Below are 19544 nucleotides of genomic sequence, written 5' to 3' on the forward strand. Positions count from 1 at the left end.
GAGCTCCATCTTCCCCAGCCCTGCCTGTCCTTTGTCCCAGGAAAATACACCATTCAGCTGACTTTTCTAGAGGTGACAGATGTGCCCAGAGGGAGAGAAACTGGCTGCTTCTTCCTCTGTCTCTAGCTTTGATCCTCAGTGGATCCCTCCAGGCCTGTGGGATGGTGGTGGAGGACAGGGATCAGGTTAGGGCTTCAGGAAACCAGAGGGGCTCGGATCCCAGGCCCCACTGACTTCTCCCCTGACCGTGGCACTGCTGTAGTTCCCTCAGTCAGTGTGGGGCAGGGGGAAGGAGGTGACGGGCCAGCAGCAGAGTACAAGGAAAGAGGAGAGCGTAGGGGCTGGGGAAGATGATGCATTTCCAGTTGGATGTGGTGAGTTGGGGGTAGAGGTGGTCAAATCCTAGTTCCTGCCTTTCCTCGCTGTTTTACTTTGGGGGAATTTCTTCAGCACTCTGCGCCTGTCTTCTCATCTGTAAGAGAGGGTAATGTTAGTATCTACCTCAGGACTGGTGGGAGGGCCCGGCACATTCTCAGCACTATGTTAGCTACCAGTAGCGTATCTGGCAGAAGGAGGACATCTGGAAGGCATAGGTGTGCAGGTAGTAATTGAGTTTCTAGGGCTAGATGATCTCAGTCAATGAGCAGAAAAGCCCCAGGGAACGCCGCCACTGAGGGCACAGATTGTGGGTGAATGTGTCCTTGCAAAGGGTCCTGGCCTTCCCTTCGCCCAGAACCCCTTCACTTCATTCAAGCCTCTGCCTTCAAGTCAACCCTGAAACAGGCTCCTGAACCTCTGTCCTAAATCACCCCACCTGCTCTCCCCTCTTTCCTTGAGTTATTATTTCTCAGAGCTTCGCATTCCTAAATTTGTGTTTATTTATGTATTTTCTTTTTTACCTCACATCGGCCTCACCAGAATATAAGCTCCATGAGGGGAGAGACTTTGTTCTGTTTCATGCCACCACAGCACCCAGCACTATAGCAGGATGCTTGGAGTAAAAAGCAGCGTCTAGAGAAAGTGGAGAGTACTGATATGCCCAGTGTCCAGAATGGGGGGGGGACGCAAAATAGAGAGCATACAGGGGCATCAGTCCCCCAAAACTCAAGTGTCTGCTCTCTTCCCCATCTGAGCTGGGTTCCAGCAACTTCGCCTCTGGTCTCTGGGTTGGGAGAAGGTGGCCGGCAGGTTGGCAGGAAAGAGCTATGTGAGAGATTATCTTCTGCTATTCTGAGTGGCAGTAATAGTTCTTCATTTTATTTTTTATTTTTTTTTTTTTTACAAATGTTCAAGTTAATTAATCCTCTTATGAAACGTCTGCACAATCACCACAGATAAAGTCACTGCAGAGTCTCTAGTCCTTTTGGCCTGAGCCAGCAAGGGCCCGTGTGGTGCCTGACATTCTTTATTCTGTTCTCATGTCCTACTTGCTCTTTTCTTGAGGTCTTTTTCTTCTCAAGCTGACCATGTCTTGCAAGGCTGTCTTTGGGTTCATTTTTCTTTCACAATCCAAGGAATTGTAAATCACGCCCAAGCCAGTTGCTGCGCCACTGTCAACATGGGTTCTGACTCCAAATATAAAGATGACATCTGGAATGGTCTTATACTATTTTGGCTAGTCTTCCCCCGATGTTCTGCCTTAGATACTGTTGCCTTCTCGCTGTGAAGAACATCAACGACCACATTTCCACTGAAGTAGTTGGTTGGCTAAAACTTCCTGATGCAGAGAGCCACAGGGTCGTTCCAAATGGAAGGTGATCCTCAGGCAGTCGGGGGAGGAAAAGAGTACAGTGATATTTCTAGCCATGAGAAACCCCAGACACCCAAGAGACTCAAGTGAAGCTATGGATTTTCCCACGGGCGCTCCCTCCATGCTTCAAAACTGCCCGATGCCAATGGGACAATGGAGGCCATCACTGCCACCTGGGTCTCTCTTCCCCAAAGATCCGCTATCTAGAGAAAGAGCTGTCCCTTCCTCTTTTATCCTCCTCATGTCCTCTGCCCTATCTCCTTGTTCCTCCCCACTACTGATACCCTGTCCAGTCCTTCCCACCTACCAGGTGCCAGACCAGATCCCAGGGCTTTGAACAACCCTGTATCCCCATTTCATGGGTGAGGCCTAGAGAAGATGAAGGACTTGGCCCCAGTCACACAGTATATGGCAGAGCTGGGACGTGAAGCTGGTTTATCTGCAAATCCAGTGTGCCTTCCATTCCATCCTAAACTCACCTGGGAGTCGTTTGACGAGGGCGGACAACACCTGTAGTTCCCGAGGTGACCACCAGGTGGCTATGAGCGCTCGATTCCAGGTAAGACTTCTTCCCTTACCATTCTCTCTTCAATTTGGGGAATCCCATGGGCCTATGTCTTCATGGAAGATGGGTGTGTATCTGAGGCACAGATAATATCCACACAAGCCCCTGCTCAAGCCCCAAGAATCTGGGCATCGTCTGTGCACACATTCTTAACACAGACCCATTTGTTCATTCACCTGATATTTACTGACAGTTCCCTGGGCTTTGAGTGGGTGTTATGGACAAAGAGATGATCTGGCCACATCCCTGCATTTTTTTCTTTTTTCTTTCTTTTAATTCTTTCTTTTCTTAAGTAAACTCCATGCCACACATGGGGCTCAAACTCACAACCCGGAGATCAAGTCACATGCTGAACCAGCCCAGCGCCACCACATCCCTGCATTTTCAATGTTCAGTAAAGTTTTACTGAGCATGTGCTACTTTCCGGGCATGGTTCTAGGGACAGAGGATAAGGCAATGAACAAAAATCCTTGATTTCACAGAGCGCCATTCTGATGGGGAAAGATGGACAATCTACAAATAAACACTTAAAATGATTCTAAGTAGGGGGCCCCTTGAGGGTCTCACAGACCAGAAGGACAGGACAAACATACAGTCACAACATGATAGAATCTGTTTATTTAATAAACACCTACTTAGCCCTTAAGTGTAGAGGGAGTTAACTGCAGAAGAAGATAAACATGGCTCCTGCTTTCATAGAAATTACAGCCTAGGATACAAAAGAGTAATTAATTACACATTTGATACCTGTTTTTTTTTTTTAAGATTTTATTTATTTATTTGACAGACAGAGACCACAGGTAGGCAGAGAGGGAGGGAGGAAGCAGGCTCCCTGCTGAGCAGAGAGCCCAATGTGGGGCTCCATCTCAGGACCCTGAGATCATGACCTGAGCCGAAGGCAGAGGCTTTAACCCACTGAGCCACCCAGGTGCCCTGATACGTGTTTTGAAGGAAAAAGGAAGTATTGTGATTGGGGAAGAGAAATGGGGCAGTTTTAGGGGTCTGGGACACACTCAGGTGAAGGTGCCCAGGAAGCAGATGGACCCACTGGGTCCTGGGTTCACATCCTATCCCCCCTCATTGTAACCATGTGCCCATGGGCAGGTGATTTTACTTCTTTTTTTTAAAGTTTATTTATTTATTTTCTTATTTTAGTTATCTCTACACCCATGACCCCAAGATCAAGAACCACCAGCTCTTCTGACTGAGCCTGCCAGGTGCCGGATTTTACTCCTGAAGCCCACAAACTGGGGATAACAAAGCCATGCCTAGAGGGTAGTCATGGACATTAGATGAGAAGCTGCAAGTAAGCTCTTAATGGAATGTATACTCTACTAAGAGTAAGAGGTCAGTAGTGTGAACTATGTATTATTAGTTACAGGTGGCAGCTGGGGAGGGAACACTGGGCTGGAGATGGAGATAGGGGACCTGATGGCTTTCAGATCAGAGCCAATGGCAGAGGAATGGCCAAATTGGTGCCAGGAGAGGCGGAATAGGTCTCAGGAAGGAATTGGGCCACCAGGAAGAAGAGGGGGAAGGAGGAAAAGGAGAGGCAGCAGAGAAGGGGAAAGAGAGTGGAGGTGAAAGAGAAGGGGGAAAAAGAGGGGATGCCCTCTAAGGAACCCGAGGAGAAGATACAGAGGGGGAAGGAACAAGAAGAGGCCGGTGCCAGGGCAGGAGTTGATGCGGAAGGAAGTCTGTGGACACCTCCAATTGTCCTACTAATAATGAGACCAATAACTTGGTCGGAGGGCGTGGTGGGAAGCTGAGGAGCAGAAGAGAGTAGGGTGCAAGGGGTGAAGCGAGGTGGGCGGTCAGAGTCCAGCGGCCGGGCGAAACCAGTCCCCCGGCGTGGGGCCTATTTGGGTTCACTCAACAAGGTCCGGCCTGCGGGAAAGTCACCTCGCTTCGAATCCAGATTTTGCACTGTGACCTCCGCCTACTCACTCACCTTTCCTGAGCCTTAGTTTCCTCACCTGTGAAGTAGGGATCCTAACTACCCCGCGAAGTTTTCGGGAAGCTGCTGGCGAGGACTCCCAGGACCAGGCGTTGCTACTACACCTGGATCCCGCCTCCTTTTGTCCGAGCCCCCGCCCAGATCGCGGAACCAGGCTCGGCAAGGCCGCGCCCACCACTCACGCCCCCACATGACCCCGCCCCCGACGGCCGGGCCCCACCCCGACTGTGGGCCCGGCCCCGCCCCAGAATGACCCCGCCCACCTGGCCACGCCCAGGTTGCCTGGGTCTCGCTCCCCACATCCCAGCCGAACCGAGTCCGGGAGGGACGCACCACAGCAGCTCTCCGCCGACCCCGGCCCCGCCCCGCCCATGGCCGCGCCGGGACCCCGCGCCTTACGGGTCGCGCTCTGTGGCGGCTGCTGCTGCCTTCTCCTGTGTGCCCAGCTCGCTGTGGCTGGTAACGCGCGGACCAGGGTCTGGTTGGAGGCCCAGCCCGGGCAGGGTCAGGCGGAACCTGCCTTCGTCCAGCCGCCGGTTCTGGAGCGGTCTGGGCTGGGGGGCGGGGGGGCTGGAGGGGACTTTTCAGAGAGTTCAGGGCTCAAGCGGTGGGTGAAGGGGGTTCTAGCCATGTGTGGAGCATCGTATATAATAGGCTCCAAGTGTTCGGAAGTGAAGGAACCCCAGATATGTCTGGGGTAGGCAGCTCCACATCTATCAGGGAACCCCAGGTGTATGCAAAGGGAGGGGACTCTGGGTGAATGTGGGGGAGGTTGGGGTGTCTGCAACCGTGTGCTTGTGGAAACTCCAGGTATGTAGTGGGCCTTAGGGGATCCAGGTGAGTGTATGTGTGCAAAAGGGTGAGCACCACAGTAGCAGGGAAGGGCTGATGCAGCTCAGTTTCAAGGAGTTGCTCCCACTCCCAGGTAAAGGAGCTCGAGGCTTTGGGCGGGGAGCTCTGCTCCGCATGAACATCTGGCCAGCTGTCCGAGGGGCCTGCAAACAGCTCAAGCTCTGTGAGCATTGTGTGGAGGGGCACAAAGCACACAATCTCTCCGGCTGCGTGTGGGAGCAGTGCCGGCCTGAGGAGCCAGGTATGGAGGTGGGCCCTCCCCAAATCGAGTGCCCCCAGTTCAGAACCCCAGGGCCTTGGCCCCTCTCCCCAAATCTCTCCCCTATACCTTCTCCTACCAGGACACTGTGTGGCCCAAGCTGAGGTGGCCAAGGAAGGTTGCTCTGTCTATAACCGCTCGGAGTCGTGTCCAGGTAAGGGGACTCCTGCTGACCTAAGCTGAGTTGGAGAGAGGGGGCTGAGGTGTCCCCAGACAGAGCCTTCCCTCCAGGAAGGAACCAGCTGCTCTCGGGGAGCAGACTATGCTCATGAACACCTGGGTCCACTTTCAGTTCTGCCTTTAGCTCATTGAGAAGTTCCTTCCCCTCTCTGGCTTATTTCCCCATTTAAAAATTGGCACAGCCAAAGGATCCAGGACAGATGTGTGGAGGGGTTGGAGAAGCGAGCTCATCTAATTTAAAACAGTGAGGACTTCAGAATCCGAATTTCAGAAGAGAATGGAGGGAGGGCTTTCTGGAGGAGGTGTCATCAAAGATGACCCTTAAAAGAAATGGAGAGAGGGCACATCTGGTGGAAGGAACTGTATGAACTGAGGCTTGAAAGTATGTTAGCTGGACCTGGATCTGGAACAGGGGTCCTGATATGAGTCAGAAGTCCAGCTGTTGGCCTGGATTGGGTTCTTGGTGGGAGTCAGGGAGTCGGAGAGGTGATTTAGTATGGATTCCCTGTCTTTCCAGCTGCCCACCACTACCCCACCTATGAACCAAAGACAGTCACGACAGGTAGGTGCTACCCGGGAGAATGGGAGCTGTGGAAGGACTAGAGGGGCCAGCAAAGACAGCTGGGCTCAGGCACTGACATGCCCTGTGACCTCAGCCCTGTGACTTCTCCTGCTGAGACTGTTCCCACATCTGTAAAATGGGTTGGGTAATACCTCACAGAATTGTGGCTCGGATTTTACAAGCAGGTGTAGAGAGCCTAGTTCAGTGTCTGATGCATAGAAAGAGATGAGGAAGTGATGGTTCCTGTCCCTCTCCCCAGACCAGTTCTGGGAGCTCAGGCTGACCCTCTCAGGACCTGCCCTTGGTGCTGAAGCATTTGTGGCTGGCTCAGGCCACCAGGGAGGTGTAGTTCAGTGACTACCTCACAAGGCAGGCTCCTGGCAGAGCAGAAGCAAGAACTCTGCCCCTTGGTTCCCACTGCCCCTCAGGGCCCAGAGGTCACCAGGCTTGATAGGGATGACTGCAGAGGCTTTGGTTAATTAAAGCCAGAAACTTGATCTTGGAGGCTGAATTATTGATGACTCAGCTCCTTCTGGCTGAGCCCTAGATCGGTCTTGGGCAGCTCATTTCTTCCCTCTCCTACTTTTCCCCCAGTGTCCTTCTCTGGGGCTCCCTGTGGTGTAGCTGGGACCACCCTTTGCCCTTCATATTCTCCGACCCCCTTACACAAGCTATACCCACCAAGAGGTGCAGCCAGCTCCCAGCTGGGCCCCTCTCCACTGCCCCAGAATCACCTTCCGCCACCAGCCCTGCCCTGGCACCTGGCCTAGGGCCTGAAATCGAATCCCTAGTGGGAGTTGATGGCTAACGTGGCACAGGTGGGAGCCACCCAGACAGCCTGGCAACTGGGCGCTAAGATGGGCCTGGGCGGCGGCCGGGGGGTGGGGAGGAGCAGAAATGTTTAATGTTTAGAGGACACTGTGTGACTGGCTCTGTCTTAACTGTGAGGTGACTTTGGGCAGGTCTGGTCCTCAGAACCCAGCTTCTCCCTCTGATGTACATCACCTAGTCTCCATTTATGTACTTGGTAGGGCATGGGCCCCCACTTCTTCCTTCTGTAAGGGCTCTGACATCGGGTGACTCCAGGGTGTCAGGACTTCGGAGTATTGAAAAGGGACAGTATCATCTGCATTTTGGCTTTGAACCCTGAGAACCAAGGCCAAAAGAAATTGAGCCAAAGGGGTCTGGAGGCCCAGCTTCTGGGTCCATCCTTACCTCACCCGGCCAGAGTGGGATAGGGAGGCTAGAAGGGAGCTCATTGCTCTCAGGACCTTGCCGTCCTGAGCCCAGAGAGGATGTAAAAAGACATCAAGGCACAGAGCAACTGCAGCAGAGCCAGGGCTGGAGCCAAGCCCCCCCGCCCCGCCCCCGCCACTAGCCAGGCACTGTCCCTCCCACCGGGCACTTCCCAGCTGGCCACAGGATCTGGGCCAAACTTTTTCTTTTTTTTTAATTTAATTTAATTTTTTCAGTGTTCCAAGATTCATTGTTTATGCACCACACCCTGTGCTCCATGCAGTCTGTGCCCTCCTTAATACCCACCGCAAGGCTCACCCATCCCCCAGTTTCCCTCCCCTCCAAAACCCTCAGTTTGTTTCTCAGAGTCCACAGTCTCTCATGCTTCATCTCCCCCTCCGATTTCCCCCAATTCACTTCTCCTTTCCTTCTCCTAATGTCCTTCGTGTTATTCCTTATGCTCCGCAAGTAAGTGAAATCATATAATTGACTCTGTCTGCTTGACTTAGTTCACTCAGCATCATCTCCTCCAGTCCTGTCCATGTTGATACAAGTGTTGGGTATTCATCCTTTCTGATGGAGGCATAATACTCCATTGTACATATGGACCATATCTTCTTTATCCGTTCATCTGTTGAAGGGCACCTTGGCTCTTTCCACAGTTTGGCGGCTGTGACCATTGCTGCTATGAACATTGGGGTACAGATTGGGCCGAACTTCTGAGCCTGCTGCTTGAGGCTCCCATTGTGAGGACTGGGGCCTCCAGGAGGCCTGCGCTGGTTATCGGGGTGGGGTTGGGATCCTGGTCCACAGTGACCCGCTATGACCTGCACCCTGCAGGGAGCCCCCCAGTTCCCGAAGCCCACAGCCCTGGCTTTGATGGGGCCAGCTTCATTGGGGGCGTCGTGCTGGTGCTGAGCCTGCAGGCAGCGGCCTTCTTCGTCTTACGCTTCCTCAAGGCCAAGGACAGCACCTACCAGACACTGTGAGTACCTGGCCAGCCAGCGGAGTCCCAGCTCCCTTCCCCCACCCCACTCTTGCCCTTTGGGTCCCTTTTAGTGCCAGTTTGCAGTCTTTTCAACAGGGTGGCCCTAAGGGTAATGTCTTCCTCCTGACGTCACCCATGGGAACCACACCTCTCCCTCCTCAACGCATGGGGTTCCCTCTGTCCCCTGTTGGCTGGGGCCAGGACTCAGCCTGGACCTGCGTCTGAGAACGCAACTGAGCCCACTTATCTTTGTCCCTCATGCTGCCGGCAGGGAGGAGAACCAGTAGGTGACACCCCAGGCAAGCCTTCATTTTGCAGCCCTGTGGCCACAGGCAGGAGCCTGGGACACGTGTGTGGTTTGGTTTTCCTCTAGGAAGGGGATCCGCCCTGAGGCCCCTGTGTGCCCGTGTGTGCAGTGGGGCGGGTCGCTGTGGCCTCCCTTAACGTGTGTGCTTCCGGCCACTGCCTGCCGTCAGGGGGTGGGGGTTTTCGCTCAGCCGAGGCAGCACCACCGCCCTTAGTGCCCTCTCTGTCTGGCCTCCGCAGAATCTGACCCCCTTCAGGCCTGGATTCCACAGGAGAAGGAGGACGAAGAGGGTGCCCTTTTGGCCCTCTTGTAGGCACTGGGGGTGGGAAAAACTTTGGCCACCCATGTCTGGCCCCTGTGGGCTGTCAAGCAGGTTCAGTGCCTCCTGTCCCAGGCCTGGTACCTGCAGCGGAGAACATTCTTCAGCCATCTCCTGTCTTACCCATCATGTCTGCGGGCCCCTTGCCTGGCATGGGGTCTGTGCCTGCCTCTTCCCATCCGCCTGGCCTAGCACTGCCCTCAAATAAAAGAACTCTTTGCAGCACTGTGCTCCATGTCCCGCGTCTTGGGCTGTGTGTACATCTGTGGGGGGTGGGGTGAGCATCGTCCTCTCCTTCATGAGAATTCAGCCTTGAACTGCTACTATCACCTCTCTCTCGCTCTCTCTTTTTTTTTTTTTTTAAGATTTTATTTATTTATTTGACAGAGAAAGAGAGCACAAGCATGAGCAGGGGGAGCAGCAGTAAGAAGGAGTGGGAGAAGCAGGCTCCCCTCTGAGCTGGGAACCTGATTCAGGGTTCGATCCCAGGACCTTGGGATCATGACCTGAACCAAAGGCAGACACAACCAACTTAGCCACCCAGGTGCCCCAATCACCTTTTAAAACCTTTCTATTTGTTATATGTGTTTAACCCTCCCCGTGCTGTCCGGCCCTTTATAGATAAGTCTATAGAGACTCAGCAAGGTCAGTACACTTGCTCAAGATCACACACGGGGATGGGGCAGGGCTGGGCTTGGAATCTAGGTTTTTCTGCTCCAGAATAAGCAGAAGGTCAGAATTCCCCTGCAGAGGCATTTCCAGGCTCTCTCAGCGACTAACGTTAAGTCCCCACCCCAGTGCCTGCCAAGGTGGAGATGCCCCTTGCACTCAACAGCGACTTCTGCACCACTGGCCTTCCTCACCCAGGGCTTCCTGGAAAGCCCCTGCCCTCCCGTGCCCACCTCCTCCCCCACCCCCATCCAGAAGCCCTCCTTGGCTGATAACATCCCCCATGGCTGGGCACCAGCTGGAAACAGGACACGTGGCTGAGAGGGACAGTGTTATCTGATTTCATCCCATGATTGTCCAATGTAGTAGAGGGACCAGAGAGGGTCACGGTGGCAGCGGCGAGGTCAGCCTGTGGAGCCCTGCAGCTCTGTGTGAATCAGAGGAAGAGATTTCCCAGCTCTGGCCCTGCTTTCCCATCTGTAAAGCAGGGTCACAGCAGGGTCTGTCTCAGTGGCATGCGGGACAACTCAGAGCAGGTGCACGTGCTCCGTCAGCACCCAGGTCACCGTCACCCTTCCAGCTGTGTAGCCTGCATAGCCTTCAGCTTCTGCCTCCCCCAGGTCCAGCCTCTCTGCACTCCAGCTGGATGGGCTCTGAGGGACCCGGGGCGTCAGGGAGAGCCCACAGCAGTTCCTGCTCCTCCTTGGCCTCCCAGCTCACCCGTGCCGCCACTGCCATGCAGTCCGTCTCCTCACCCCCAACATAAGAGCCCCGATCTCCGGCATCAGCCTCCCCTTTGAGCACTGCTCTCTCCATACTTGCATCTCCCTCTTGCTACCCGGCCCGTCTTGCTTTCTGTCTGTTCCAAGCCTTTGCACACACAGCTTCTCCTGCCTGGCCCCCACCCCCTTCCCCTGGCTTCGCCAGCCAGCACCTAAGTGCAGGCAGGGAGAATGCGCCTTCTTTCCAGGGCTGAGGGAGGAAATGCCCCCACCACCTTCTGGTTTTCCACGCAGTTAAGGACCTTTCTTTATCCAGGGGCACCTGGGTGGCTCAGAGGGTTAAGCCTCTGTGTTTGACTCAGGTCATGATCTCAGGGTCCTGGGATCGAGCCCCATCGAGCCCCACATCGGGCTTTCTGCTCAGTGGGGAGCCTGCTTCCCCGCACCCTCTCTCTGCCACCCTCTCTCTGATCTCTGTCTGCCAAATAAATAAAGTCTTAAAAAAAAATTCAAGAATAGGCAAAACTAAAAAAAATTAAAATAAAAGGATCTTTCTTTATCAGATGTTTGTTTTTTCCAAAATAGTAAATGCCTGCAGGAAACAAAAGGTCTGTACAGGAATGGATATGAAGAGTGAGGAACACTCCCCCCCCCCCCGCCCCACTCCCCAGAAATAACTAAGCTTAACAGTACGTTTCAGACCCTTTTTGTAAATTTACACCATACATACATGTGTTCCGTGTTCTTAAAACACAAAGTGGGATCAGGCTATATGTATTGTTCCACAACTTTGCCCCTTCCATTAGAGCTCGGGTTTGCCCTATGACATGTTCCGTGTCGATTTTTTTTTTTTTAAGATTTTTTTTTAGAGAGGGGCGCCTGTGTAGCTCAGTGGATTAAAGTTTCTGCCTTCGGTTCAGGTCATGATCCCACAGTCCTGAGATTGAGCCCCGCATCGGGCTCTCTGCTCGGCAAGGAGCCTGCTTCCTCCTCTCTCTCTGCCTTCCCTCTCTGCTTACTTGTGATCTCTCTCTGTCTGTCAAATAAGTAAATAAAATCTTTTAAAAAAAAAAAGATTTTTTTTAGAGAGCACATGCAGAGGGAGAGGTGGAGGGAGCAGGGGGAAGCAGACTCTCCACTGAGTGGGGACTCCCACGCAGGGCTCAATACCCAGGACCCCGAGATCATGACCTGAGCTAAAGTCACACACTCAACGTACTGAGGCACCCAGGAGCCCCCATGTTAATTACTATAAAGAGCACATGACAATTTTTTAAAATTAAGTAACCTCTATGCCCAACATGGGGCTCCAACTCACAAGGCCAAGATCAGGAGTCACATGAGTCACACCAACTGAGCCAGCCAGGTGCCCCATTCAAAAAAAAAATTATTATAAGTAACACATGCTGGGGCTCCTGGGTGGCTCAGTCAGTTAAGCATCCAACTCTTGCTTTTGGATCAGGTCATGATCTCGGGGTTGTGAGATCGAGCCCCACGTCTGGCTCTGTGCTCAGCGTGGAGTCTGCTTGAGACTCTCCCTCTCCCTCTGCCCCTCCCACTCGTGATCTCTCTCTCTCTCTCTCAAATAAATAAGTACATCTTTTTTTTTTTTTTTTAAATAACACGTGACTAAAAAAAAATAACACATGGTAACTAGGCTTGTCTGCAGATCTTAGCACACCTGCGGGAGAGTTTGCGGGGGAGAGATCCCTGGAATTGGAACTTCACCATCTCAGAGAGTCCCTCTCATGGATTCATCCTGTCTGGCAAACTTGGCCCTACCTTCCCCGACACCCCCTGCTACCGTAGACCTCCCCTGCCCCACGAGTGCTGGGCCCGGCATAGAGAAGGCCTCCAGCGCAAGCTTGATGAACTAATGACCAAGTGGATGGAGGAGTGAACGAACAAGCCAATGAGGCTTCCCTCCCCTTTGCTATCCCCTGAGGATTCTCTCCAGGTCAGATTACAACCCTCACATCTGGCCTGTGGCGGCTGCCTCCTCACTGGCCTCCCAGCCTCCAGGCCTGCCCCGCACAGTCGCCCACTCAGTGGCCCGCCTATATTAGCGTCTATTTCCTAGGTGCTGCCGGGGGCTCCCCAGCAGACTTGAGAGTGGGCATGAAGTCACTTTGCCAAGAGTGTGTCTGCCCAGTAGGGAGCTTCAGCCAAATCTCTGTGGCTCTGAGCACATAAGTGCCAGGTAGTGAGCAAGCCATGTCCTGTCTCTGGGCCTCAGTTTCTCCTTGTTGTTGAATGAAAAAAATTCATTTAACCAATATTTATTGAGTGCCTGCTTTGTGCCAGGCCTATAACCCAGGGCCAGGAATGACTACATGCCAGACTGTGTCCGAACCAGAGGCCACACACAGACCACACCCAGCAGGACTCGTGGAGTGCAGTAGGTACCCAGTAAATGGTAGTCATGGCCATAACCCTTGACAAAGACTGGGGAGGGGCCCCCGGAGGAGATGACGGTAGGGCTGGACCTCTACAGACAGTTGGGGCTTCGCAGGGAAAAACAGAGAGGAGGGCATCCCACATGGAGGGCACAGAACAAGTGAAGGGGCAAAGGCGGAAAACCCTATGTGACTCCAAAGGTCTGGAGAGATGACTGCAGAGACCCAGAAGCCAGGACCAGAAGTTAGGACTCCATCCTGGCCTCCAGGGCTGAGGGAGGAAATGCCTCTAGCAGCTGCTGGCTCTAGCCTGGGTGGGGTGTCCCTGGGGAGGGACAATGGGCAGGAGTCTTGCTTCATGTTCTCCCACCAGCCTGGCCCCTTTATAAACTGACACCAGCAAGATGGGGCTACTGTGGACCCCATTCTCCCTTTATATTCTCCTTGCTTGGGAAGCCGGCCTGCCTAAGGACCCAGGGCCACCCCAGCTGCCCAGGTAGCAGCCTAGGATGTCCTCCCCACCAACCGTCACTCCTTCCCTGGGTGCCCTTCTCCCATCCAGGCGCATTAGCCTCAAGGAGCAAGGTGGGAGTTTGATCATCTGGGCTATGTGCTGTAAATTTATGAAAATAGATGCAAATAGTGCAAACCCTTGACCCTTGGCAGCTCTGGAGGCAAGGGTCCTGACAGCTGGAATCTGGGAGATGGAAAGAGAACCACATATCTGGAGGAGATAAGCCCACTCCCCCCTGCCCAACCTGGGGCCGCCCGGCCCTGCATCTTCCTGCAGAACCCGGGAGCTGGAAGCCAGCAAAACTGTCTTCCAGTTGTCCTGGAGCCCCAGGAAGTCATGGAGAGAAAAGGGCTCCAGGCCCTTAAGCTAAGGGATCCTGGGAAGCAGGCAGGGACCTGGAGTGAAATGAGGCAGGGGACACAGCAATTACTGTCTCTGCTGAGAGGGCATGACCAAGGGGCAAGGAACCCAATGTGTGCCCGGCCCCAGGCTGGGCTCCCAGCACCCCAGGGTTGGCTCTGTGAGGTAGCTGGTTTTCTCCCCATTTTGCTGAGTGGGGAAAGTCAGGTCTGGAGACGATGAGCTGGGCGGTCATGATCTCAGAGCCAGTAAGGAGCCACTTCTGGCTCTGTGTCCCTCATTGCCCTGGGCACAGGGTGGGACTTAAGACACCTTGGCCTCTGGCCTTTTGGGGAAACATGGACCACCTGGCAAGATGGGCCCTGGGGTGAGCCTGGTGAGTGGGTGGCACCATGGCCGTCCTCTGCTCTCTTTGTTTTCTGTCCCCAGGACTAGAGAGGGCTGTCTCTGCTTGGCTGCTGTTGAATGAGCCACTGTGATTGCCCCCTACCCCCAGGGGGCATGGAAGGCTAGAGAAGTGGGGAGGGTGAGGAGAGAGGTCTGGTGTGTGGGCCTTGGAAGTACTCAGACCTCAGAGCCAACACTCTGCCTTTTCCTCTGGTTCACAGAGCCAGGAACACGGCCTCAGGCGGTGCTGGTGCTGGGTAGCGGTGGGCCACCAGACGTGGCCCAGCCCTCTGTAGAGAGTCTCTTCAGGGGCCCAGTGGAGTCGCCAGAGCTCCCGGGGTCCCACCCTTGGCCTGTTCCATTGCCTGCAGGGTGAGGGTTGGGGACTGCCTTGGCAATTCCTGTCAGCTCACCTCCCCTTCCATAAGCCCCAGAAGCTGTCAGGAGCTGCTGAGCGGGCCTGCCACATTGAGTGGCTGGTGCTCTCTGAGCCAATGAAGGGCAGAGCCCCCCCAGCTTTTTGTGACGAAGACCCCAAAGAGGGCCGCTGGCTGGTGAGAGTGTCTGGAGGCTCAAAGGGCTCGAGGCCAGGCCCAGTGGGCGCTTTTCCCTTGGCCCCTAGGGGGAGCCAGAGCCCACCGGAGAGGCTGCCCTCCTCCCCCTCCCCTGCACGACCAACTATTACTGAGCCCCCAGAGGGTCTGAAGAAGTCTGAGAAGGCTTCTCAGAGGCAATGCCGTTTGAAAGGGCCTTGAATGCTGAGTAGAAGTTCTCTAGATAGATGGGGGTGCTGAAGGGCATTCCAGTTAGCCAGAAAGACAAACACACAGGGAGGCAGGAGAGGCCAAGAGGGTTTGAAGAGATCCTGTGAATGGACTGGTACAGGTCAAGCGTGGATTTAGGGCCTCCGCAGAGGCCAGTGCATGGAGGGCACGGGATGGCTGACTGAGGAATGCGGGAGGCGATGGAGAGCCATGGAAGCATCATAAGCTGAGGGCGACCAAGTCAGACTTCTATTTTAGGAAAAAGACTCAGGTTGCACTGTGGAAGGTGGTCTGCAGCTGCGGATGGGGTAGAGTCAGGGACGCAGGTTAGGAGGACCACAGGGGTCCGGGCCACTGTGGAAGGAGAGGCCCTTAGACTGAAGGATATTGAGGAGAGAAACTGTAGTTTCTGGGTGGTTCTCTGCAGCGCCTGGATGGTTAAGTGGGTTAAGGCTTTGCCTTCAGCTCAGGTCATGATCTCAAGGTCCTGGGATTGAGCCCCATACCGGGCTCTCTGCTCAGCAGGGAGCCTGCTTCCCCCTCTCCCTCTGCCTGCCTCTCTGCCTACTTGTGATTTCTGTTAAATAAATAAATAAAATCTTAAAAAAAGAAAGAAAGAAAGAAAGAAAGAAAGAAACTCTGTAGGGCCTGGGGACTGCTTGGCTTGCGGCGGGAGGTGGGGGGCATCAGGATAAGGCTGGGACGTGAGCATGGGACTCTGGAGTGACTTCTCTGCTATAAGATCTTGATTTTCCTAGTAACTCAAAGCAGGTTGTTTTGAACCGACTCCCAGCAGGACTGACCATCCTCCAAGGGCAGGCCCGACTTTTCTCTCCTGTTAGTCACCCAGACTCACATGTTATCAACAAGTCCCCAATCCAAAGAGGAGGCAGGTGTCTGTCCACCCCTCCCAGTGAACCCACTCTCCACGGCCACTGCTCCCTGCTTCTCTTCGTCTCCTGCCCAGCCTGGAAAACTGGCAACACAAATTGCTGTGTTGGTTGGCCTTCTCTGCCTCCCTAAGTGTTCCAGAAGTAACAGGATGGTTCTGCTCTTGGTCCTACAAAGCAGGTTTTGGGAGCCAGGAGTCTGAATTCTGGCTGGGGAATGAGAATTTGCACCAGTTCACTCTGCAGGGTAAGTTACCAGCAGGGCCCCTGGAGCCTGGGGGTACTGGGGAGGGCATTTTGCTGATACTCTGGGATCTGAGGATTCCTCTGTCCCTGCCTCCTCCTTCCCCCCAGGGACCTGGGAGCTGCAGGGGGAGCTGGAGGACTTTATTGGCAACCACACTTTTGCCCACAAGGAGGCCTCCTGCCTCCCTGGGGAGTCAGATCGCTTCCAGCTGGTGGGGGCAAGTTCTCAGAGGGCACAGCAGGCACGTGACCCTAAGGTGGCTCAGAGCAGGAGAAGAAGGGGAGGGAGAGGAGGGAGTCTGGATCCTTTCCCAGTGCTACCATGGCCTCCATAAATGACCCAGGGCAATTTCTTCCCCTCTGTGGGCCTCAGTCTCCTCACCTGAGAAATGGCAATCATGAGGCAGAATGGTGCAGGAGTGAACACGTTGAGCTCAGGGGGCAAAAGTTCTGAGTTTGAATACGGCTCTTTCACTTACTACTAACCATGTGACCTTGGCCAAATGCCTTCCGAAAGGTCAGTTTCCTCCCCTGCAAAATGGGCAAGGAGGCGAGGAGGGAGGCTGTGGGACCCATCTGAGGCCCTGCTGAGTGTCTGTGTTATCTGCTTCGGAAGAGGAACCGGGAAAGGGTTTTTTGGTTTTGGGTGTGTGTATGTGTGTGCGTTTTCATCAGAGAAACAGTGACTGTTGAGAGACTTCCAAGAGGGAAGTGGTTATGAGGAGGTGCCTCAGGATGCCTCTTGCTGGGGGCAGGCACTGGGAAGTCCCTCCCTGCTCTGTCCCACCTGACCCTGCAGAGTTGTTCAGGCTGCTGGTGGGAGCTGGGGATTTGGGGAGGGGACAAGGCGGGGGTCAGGGGAAGGAGCTAGTGGCTTTGGAGCCACAGTCCTGAGTTCAAGTGCCTGTAACCCTGTGACTGGCCAAGTGATCTGGGGAAAAACCTCTGGCTCCGAAGGGCTGCTGTTTTCTCCCAGGGCCTGCTAACACCCACCTCATGGTTGCTCTGAGACCCCTGTGAGAGCATCTCTTTAAGGGTGCCTGCATGGCGTCCCACTCCAGGATGACTCCACCCCCTCCTGGCCAACCGGGGGGCTTCCTGAGCTTCCATAATGGGGAAGTGGGAAGCCCTTTACCACCCATGATGCAAGCAAGAGCAAGGGTGCTGTGATTGTCTGTGGTGCCGGGTGGGGCGGATCGAGCCACCAGTCCAGTTTCTCGGAGGCCACCGCCCCCAAGTATGGCACCGACTGGGCCTCAGGCCAGGGCGTGGGCCACCCTTACCGCAAGGTTCACATGATGCTCACCAGGATAACCTGGCAGCAGGTCCCCTTATCTCTCCCATCCCCTTATCTCTCCTGTACAGCTTCCGGACCCTCAGCTACCCTCCCCATTGCTAACTGCCTCTGCTCACCTGTCCTCATTTAAAAATAAAATCACTTTGGGGCGCCTGGGTGGCTCAGTGGGTTGGGCCACTGCCTTCGGCTCAGGTCATGATCTCAGGGTCCTGGGCTCAAGCCCCGCATCAGGCTCCTTGCTCAGTGGGAAGCCTGCTTCTTTCTCTGCCTCTGCCTGCCTCTCTGCCTGCTTGTGCTCTCTCTCTCTGTGTCAAACAAATAAATAAATAAAATCTTTTTTAAAAAATCACTTTAACCCTTTCCTGACTTGTAGGACTCTTCTGGCTACTGGGAAAAACCCAGGAGGGCAGAGCAGAGACACAGGGTTCAGCTCCATTCAAGGAAGACCTTCCTTCCAGTCAGGAAGATGGAAGGGTTGGCCTCATAAGGTAGTGAGGCTTCCACCCCTGGAGGAATGCAAGCCAAGGTCAGAGGAGCATGTAGTGGAGGGGCTGGAAGGATTCAAGCATCCACTGACAGCCCCCGGTGCCCTCCAGGTCCTACAGGTGGATGGTTTTGTGGGGACACCTGCACAGCATCTCACCCTGTTAACCCATGTCTGGGCCTTCTAAGTCATCTGTTTTCCACACCTGCCTCTCTTGTGAGCCAAGTCTCATTCCCTGCTACTTCCTGCCTGTCCCATTAGGGGCTGATTTGAACTCCGAGTCAAGCCAGGGAAGGTGCATTTTACTTCCACAGGGTAACAGTCACCAAGCAGTTAACTTGCTAGACTCACATTCTAGAAATTGGCCGAGCAACACACACTTAAGACTGTGATAACTCCAGCCTGATGGGTGGTCCTGGGTTTGCACACTGCTCTGTCACGGAGGTGAGTGAGCTTGGAGACTGAGTCCCCAGGTCCTGATTCCAGAACCCACTGAGGTTTACACCCGACTGTGGCCTCCCTAACTCACACTGGAAGGCTAGGGATTTGGGGAGCTGTGCCGTTGTGGTAGCTCAAGTGCTGAGGTTTCTAGATCTTTTTCAGATAGGTAGAGAAATGTTTGTATGGAGATTCAGGTCCCATGGTCATGTTTGGGTGGAGGTCAGAGGTCAGCAGATTAGATTATGGGGAAAGCAGTTCCCCCTGGTGAAAGGGCCAAGGCCTGGGCTCAGATGCCAAGTACCATGTTCCTGGCAGGCTGAGAAGCCCGCTTCCCCCATTCTGGTTCTTCCCCACCTGCACAACAGGGCCCCAAAGGATGTAGGCTCTTTGATGTGTTTTGCACACCCTTCTGTCTCTGGAGATGCCTTCATTCAACAGATCCCCGCCGGGCAGTTCCTGCAGTTCCCAACTCCCCCCTAGTCCCGGCCTGGGCACACATCCCCTAGGTGCCCGCTCTGAGCCATCCACACTGGTTGGCCTGCGCGGGGGCACAAGCTGTTCCGGAAGCCGCCAGTCTCAGTGGTTCTGGCGGTAGAGGAGGGAGGGGAGAGGCCAAGTCCTGGGGCCGCGAGGGAGCGGCGCTGCCCCAGGGCCGAGGGTGGAGCTTTCCCAGTTGGCCGGGAAAGGGCTGGGCCCGCCCTACATGTGAGGGCAGGGGAGAGCGACGGCAGACTCTTTCCTGCGGTGTCCCGGTGCCCCGGGATCCCCTACGTGACTCTGGGCCGCGGATCACTGGATGTCCCAGATTCTCTGGACCCAATCCCTGACTTCAGATCCTCAGGACCTTGCAAGTCGGACCCCGGATTTCGCCCTGGGCTCCAGATCCCGGAACAGGACTTCTGGCAAGAGTTTGGATTTCCAGATCCCGTACCAGGTTCCCGATCCTGAGATCCCTGGATCCGTAGCCACTGGCTCCTGCCCCTCCCCGGGTGCCCACAGCCGGGCGCCCGACACCTGAGCGCCCCCGCACGGCAGGGCCGTGCTTGCGGTCCGGAGCCCTGGAGCGCGCTGGCAGCTGCTGGCAGGACCCGCTGGCCGAGGCGCTGAGCCGGGGCCGGCCCCATGCCGCTCCCCCGGGCCGGGGCTACGCGCGAAGCCGGCCGCTCAGCGTGGTCTACGTGCTGACCCGGGAGCCGCAGCCCGGGGTGGAGTCCGAGGCGGAGCCGCTGCCCCTGCGCTGCTTGCGCGAGGCCTGCGCGCAGCTCTCCGGGCCGCGGCCGCGACCGCAGCTGCGCAGCCTGCCCTTCGGGACGCTGGCGCTGGGAGACACAGCGGCGCTGGATTCCTTCTACAACGCGGGTGAGCTCGTGCTGGGGGCGGGCCGGGGCCGGGCTTAGAG

The 19544-nt window shown here is 55.0% G+C and overlaps 2 protein-coding genes across 6 annotated transcripts; both read left to right on the forward strand.

The window, feature by feature from the left end:
* The first annotated feature begins 3489 nt into the window (after positions 1-3489).
* On the forward strand, positions 3490-9224 carry CD164L2 (CD164 molecule like 2). Of its 5 annotated transcripts, XM_032303438.1 has the most exons (7): positions 4550-4731; positions 5198-5365; positions 5466-5537; positions 6081-6129; positions 8206-8346; positions 8621-8632; positions 8896-9224. In XM_032303438.1, exons 1-7 carry the CDS (start codon positions 4644-4646, stop codon positions 8900-8902), a joined length of 537 nt encoding a protein of 178 aa, XP_032159329.1. In that variant the 5' UTR covers positions 4550-4643; the 3' UTR covers positions 8903-9224. The 5 variants fall into 5 exon arrangements, with proteins under 5 accessions (XP_032159328.1, XP_032159329.1, XP_032159327.1 ...); XM_032303437.1 differs by lacking the exons at positions 4550-4731; positions 8621-8632 and adding an exon at positions 3490-3662 and having other exon boundaries at positions 8723-9224; XM_032303436.1 differs by lacking the exon at positions 8621-8632 and having other exon boundaries at positions 8723-9224.
* A 3942-nt stretch (positions 9225-13166) lies between these two features.
* Positions 13167-19542, forward strand: FCN3 (ficolin 3). Its single transcript, XM_032303750.1, is given in 11 exon segments — positions 13167-13205; positions 13207-13258; positions 13553-13637; positions 13964-14012; positions 14333-14513; positions 14516-14585; positions 15755-15924; positions 16032-16136; positions 16139-16169; positions 17044-17248; positions 19111-19542. Coding segments are annotated over 11 exon segments (1419 nt in total).
* Positions 19543-19544: the final 2 nt, after the last annotated feature.

This window comes from Mustela erminea, chromosome 10, assembly GCF_009829155.1.
Source record: "Mustela erminea isolate mMusErm1 chromosome 10, mMusErm1.Pri, whole genome shotgun sequence".
In the NCBI taxonomy this organism is placed as follows: Eukaryota; Metazoa; Chordata; class Mammalia; order Carnivora; family Mustelidae; genus Mustela; species Mustela erminea.

Coding starts and splice junctions, on each gene's coding strand:
- CD164L2 (XM_032303436.1), top strand. CDS start 4,644: ATGGCCGCGCCGGGACCCCGCGCCTTACGGGTCGCGCTCTGTGGCGGC. Junction 5,538..6,080: donor CCGCTCGGAGTCGTGTCCAG/GTAAGGGGACTC, acceptor CTGTCTTTCCAG/CTGCCCACCACTACCCCACC. Junction 8,347..8,722: donor GACAGCACCTACCAGACACT/GTGAGTACCTGG, acceptor GTTTTCCTCTAG/GAAGGGGATCCGCCCTGAGG.